General features: G+C 38.1%; 1 protein-coding gene across 2 annotated transcripts; it reads left to right on the top strand.

Moving 5' to 3' along the window:
- Positions 1-3760: 3760 nt before the first annotated feature.
- LOC118752725 lies at positions 3761-4438 on the top strand. 2 transcript variants are annotated; one of them, XM_036487608.1, is made up of 3 exons: positions 3761-3841; positions 3919-4196; positions 4275-4438. In XM_036487608.1, the coding sequence occupies exons 1-3, from the start codon at positions 3818-3820 to the stop codon at positions 4285-4287; spliced, it is 315 nt and encodes a 104-aa protein (XP_036343501.1). In that variant the 5' UTR covers positions 3761-3817; the 3' UTR covers positions 4288-4438. The 2 variants fall into 2 exon arrangements, with proteins under 2 accessions (XP_036343501.1, XP_036343500.1); XM_036487607.1 differs by lacking the exon at positions 4275-4438 and having other exon boundaries at positions 3919-4271.
- The last annotated feature ends 397 nt before the right edge of the window (positions 4439-4835 follow it).

Raw genomic sequence — 4835 nt, 5'->3', positions numbered from 1 at the left:
CCATTTTTTGCAGGGCATAAATTACTCTTTTTATTATTATTTTATTCGTTATTCGAATAATTAAAGAAGTTAATAATTATTCGAATAACGAATAAAATAATTTATCCGTCATTCGAATAATTTTTTTTTTGAATTAAGCAAAGTAATGTCGTTGTGAGTAGACGTGTTTTTGTGGTGCTGCTTTAAATTACGCTTTTCAAAGTAATTACCGGCTTTTTAAAGCGATAAATCTTTGCGAACTTTCTGTAAAAACACTCGCTGCGGCAGCTGATCGTTATTTGCATTATTTGTATTCGATTGGTTTTATTTTAACATTTATGAGCCAATACAAGTTTATTCAGTGAGCAAATATGTCACAACAAAGGAAAAGCGCCCGCAATGTCTCCTCTCCACAACAAACTCCAGTACAAAAACAATCCAAAGGAGCAAGCAGCCCAACAACGGTTCGTTTGTTTGCGAGAATGGAAAATAAATTGGAAACATTTATTTAGAGCATTATCCAAAAATTGAACGAGAGTGAAGAGCGCGTAATGCAAAAAATTGGTAAAGTCTCCGCTGAGCTAAGTAACCTCAAATCAGCAATAAAAACTATTGATGAAAGATTGAGTGCGCTGGAAAAACTGCGCGATGAAAATGCGGAACAAAACAAAAACGTTCTCACATTATGTCAGCAAGTCAATGAACTGGAGAATGCGTTCGTGTCAGCTGATGTAATTGTATATGGTGTACCGCAGGTAGCTGACGAGAATTTACCTTCGTTGTTTACTAAGCTATGTGCGAAAATTAACCTTGCCCCTCTTACCATCCGCTCATCTTTTCGAATGCATATAAACAATAACAGCAGCAACCCCTCTCCAATCATCTTTAAAATGAACTGGCTTTTTTAAATTTAGCTGCAAGACTTTAATTCTCCGCGATATTGGCGTCAATGCTGATGGAAAGTTCTTCATCCATAAATGCTTATAAGGTATTCGCACGAGGCGATTTTTCAGGCAACTTTTAGTTGAAAGCAAAAATCGCATCGTCAACTTTTTTTCCTTGCAACCCTGTGTTTGTTTACATTCTGTATACATACTTTTTTTCTTTTTTACTTTTATTTTATCTTTCAGCTTCGCTAACCAAATTTACGCCAATTGATAAAATTTTGCGATTTAAATTCATTTTCAATAATGTAAATAACAATTCGTGTTGAATCGAAAATCGCCTCGTCTGAATAGGGATGGCAACTTTTTCACTTTCAACTTCGCATTCAACTTTTGTTGCCTGTAAAATTGCCTCGTGCGAATGCCCTATTAGCGAAAGCGAACATGACCTAATGCAATACGCAACTCAAATGAAGAGACAGAAACGTTTGGCGAGTGCATTTTCAATTCGTGGGCGCATATATGCACGAAAGCATCCCGACAGCGAAGTAGTGAAGGTTTTAGATCCGAGTGTATTTCTGCCATGAAAAACAGCTTCTCATAAAAATACAATCGCCGTTTGGAGTCGGCGTAAAACTATAGGTCCCTCCGCTTTGTGTGACAACATCAAGGCGCACGCCACAAATCGGAGGTGAAGCTCGGCCAAACACTAACATATGTGTAAGCGCCAATCTATTATTATTATTAAACCACATCCATGGGCCCCATCATCACACGACAGCTCGGTTTAGTCAATGGTACGATGTAATTGCACACTTACGGCACTTCTCATTTGACGATGTAGATCACGTTCTCTGTCTCAGTCGTTCAGTAGCTGCATGTTCTTTTTATTCTTGCTGAGTTCATCCGGCACGAATCGCCAATTGCGGCTATGTAAACCAATATTGAATATTCTCTCCAGAACATTAAAAGTTTGACATCAAAGAATTCGAATTACCACATTCGAAGCAATCGAGCCATAACCGCGAAAGAGCCGTAAGCTCCAAATGTTTTTATTTGGCGTTTTTTAATCAATATTCCATAATTTTTCCAGAAACATATAGCTTCTTCATATCCATCTTTTGTAAATGGTACCGCAAAGAATATACAAGGCAAACAAACACACCAAAAAAGTAGCTCAAAGTGGACCACCCATTCTCGAGTTATGCGCCGCCTGTCGTACGCAACTTTCGTATATAGATGCATACATTCATTGAAATATTTATTTCTAATAACAATCAGGGGTTATATTTGATGTAAACAAGCTGGTTTAAATTAAATAATTAAATAAAATTCGTTTTTGTTTTAAACTACCACTATGCACTATTATCCTCACCTTTTTGCGGAATTTAGCTACCATTTTAGGAAATGTGATTGAATTCTTACCCTCTTTTCCTGCTTCCGAAAACCAACCCTGTGGGTGGGAGAGTAAAATTAAAAAAAAAAGCTACTTAAAAAACCTTTCATTGGGCACGTTCAGAAGGCGCAAAAGCTCAGTAACTGTTGCGATTGCACCTTCTGAACGCGTTGTTTTGCACTTCTGATCAACTGAACAGTTGCGTGTTAGATGATCGTAATATTTTTATGATCATTTGAGACAACATGTTGTGTGTTTTGAATTTGACAGCTAATGTATCAAGCCGTTCAGAAGGCGCATTATGATCACTGATTTTTTTAGCAACGGTTGCGCCTTATGAACCTACCCATTATTGAATCATGTACCTTGACCTTATTTTGACAATATGTGACCTGGTCTACGAAAAGGGAGCTTACGTGCGAAAACTAGTTTTCTGTGAAAAAGCTGTTAAAAGTAAGCAACTCGTTTCGTTAGTTTCTCATTATCTCGTTAATTGTTCTCCGCGCCGGACGTCCAGTAAGTGTTGTTGTTCGTCCAGTAAGTGTTGTTGTTGGTCCAGTAAGTGTTGTTGTTGGTCGGAATATTATTATAGTTCATCGTGTAAGTTGCTAGTGTGGAACATTTAAAAAAGTAACACTGAAGAAGTGACGTTGACTGTTTCTGTTGATTATCGTCTTCGCATTTCGCATGAAATGAAACATGAGTGTTGATGAGGAGTTCAGTGCCGTATACGGACAATATTTCCATGAAAAGGATGATGAAAACGATGATGAAAACTATGAAGAGAGCGATGATGATGAAGACGAAGTATGTGTATCTCAGGCAGAAGATGATACCGAACAAACTTTTGTTAAGATGGACCTGTATGTTGTTGATGTAAAGGAGGAGGAGCTGGTAACAAAATTTCTGTCAAAAGATTGTTGTAATAATGAATGCCATACACTGATACCACGGGAAATGATCGAGAGTACGCGGAACTATTGTTTAGAGATGTCGAAAAATGAACTTGATTTAGTGATACTAAGTAACATCGAAGCTGGAATTATGAGTAACGAAAAGCTAGAAAGTGTATACGCAAAGCTTGCTGGGCGGAAGATATATGGACAGAGACAGGATACAGAAGTTATGAGGCATAGAATTCAATTTACCTTCTACAGAGTACCTGTTTGTCGTTCGTTTTTCCTTTTTGTACATGCCTGTACGACGAAGCGTTACGAAAATTTAGTACGTCATTTTCACGCACAGGGTGTAACAGTGCGCCAACACGGACTGGCAAATAAACCGAGTACACATCCAAAGTCATTTAAACCGGCTGACATCGAAAAAGCTGTTAAATTCATCGAGTCTATAGCCGATTTAATGGCTCTTCCACTGCCCGGACGACTCCCAAAATTTAAGGATTTTCGGATAATGAAACTGCCATCCAGCGAGACGAAGTCCTCAATTTATCGAAAATACATTTAAACACTCAGTGATGACGAATTGAATATGAGTAATTGCTGTTTTCGACGGATATGGTCCAAATACATACCCCATGTTACAGTTATGAAACCAGCGGATGATCTCTGCGATGTCTGCCGTGGTAAGTAGCTCATTATTTTCTCATTTTATAGTTGTATCAAACGTTGAGATTAAATTCAGTATTTTTTCTTTTAATAGGAAACACAATATCGATTGCGCAAGCCAAAGGTGTTACTGACATTGAACGCGCACAGAAGCTTAATTAATTTCTTGATCACCTCCACCGAGCCCGAAATCAACGAGAATATTATCAAAGTTGGTGTAGAAATACTGACCCTACAGCAGTCGTTCTGTCATTTGATTTTGCCCAAACCGTTCACTACCCTGTCAGTCCACAACAACCTGGTACAGCATACTTCAAAGCAACCAAGAAGTGCGGAGTCTTCGGAATTACAGACGAAAAACAAAAAGTTCAGGTTAGAATTTCAAACTGAATCATAGGAACTCAAATTGCTCGCCTTTACAGGATCTTACTTATATTTTTTTTTTTACAGTACAATTACATGATAGACGAAAAAGATGACGTTGGTAAAGGACCTAACTGTGTTGTGAGCATCCTGCATTATCACCTGCAAACCTACTATAAAGACATTGAAACACTCGTTCTTTTCTGTGACAATTGTGTTGGGCAGAATAAGAATAACACTGTACTATCATATCTGCAATGGTGTTTGGCTCGGGGTCTTAACAAAACTATTTTATTCAATTTTCTACTTACCGGGTACACTAAGTTCGCGCCTGATCGTTACTTCGGTATTTTCAAAAGTAAGTATGCCGTCAGTAACATCGTCACGTATGCAGATTTACTGCAGTGTGTCGAGGCATCATCACCTGGGGGTTATAATAAAGCTGTATCGGCTGAAAAAGTCGTCTGGTATGAATGGGACAGCTATTTTAAACCACTGTACAAGTCGCTTGTTGGAATAACGCAATTCCATCATTTCATAATCTCTACAGATTGTGTAAAAACAAAGAAATTCGCAGACAGTGAAGAAGTGCAGTCCTTTAAGCTTCTGTTAAAACCTATCGATCCTGAAATGCCGAAAGTTATACAA

Source organism: Rhagoletis pomonella, unplaced genomic scaffold (assembly GCF_013731165.1).
Source record: "Rhagoletis pomonella isolate Grant_MI unplaced genomic scaffold, Rhpom_1.0 Rhpom_scaffold_01775, whole genome shotgun sequence".
NCBI classification, from domain to species: domain Eukaryota; kingdom Metazoa; phylum Arthropoda; class Insecta; order Diptera; family Tephritidae; genus Rhagoletis; species Rhagoletis pomonella.
The sequence above is the reverse complement of the archived record's forward strand: the minus strand, read 5'-3'. Positions and strand labels throughout refer to the sequence as shown.

Excerpts from the sequence above, each read along its gene's own strand:
- LOC118752725 (XM_036487607.1), top strand. The coding sequence starts at position 3,818 with ATGATCTCTGCGATGTCTGCCGTG. Across the intron at positions 3,842-3,918 it reads TCTCTGCGATGTCTGCCGTG|GAAACACAATATCGATTGCG; the intron begins GTAAGTAGCTCA and ends TTCTTTTAATAG.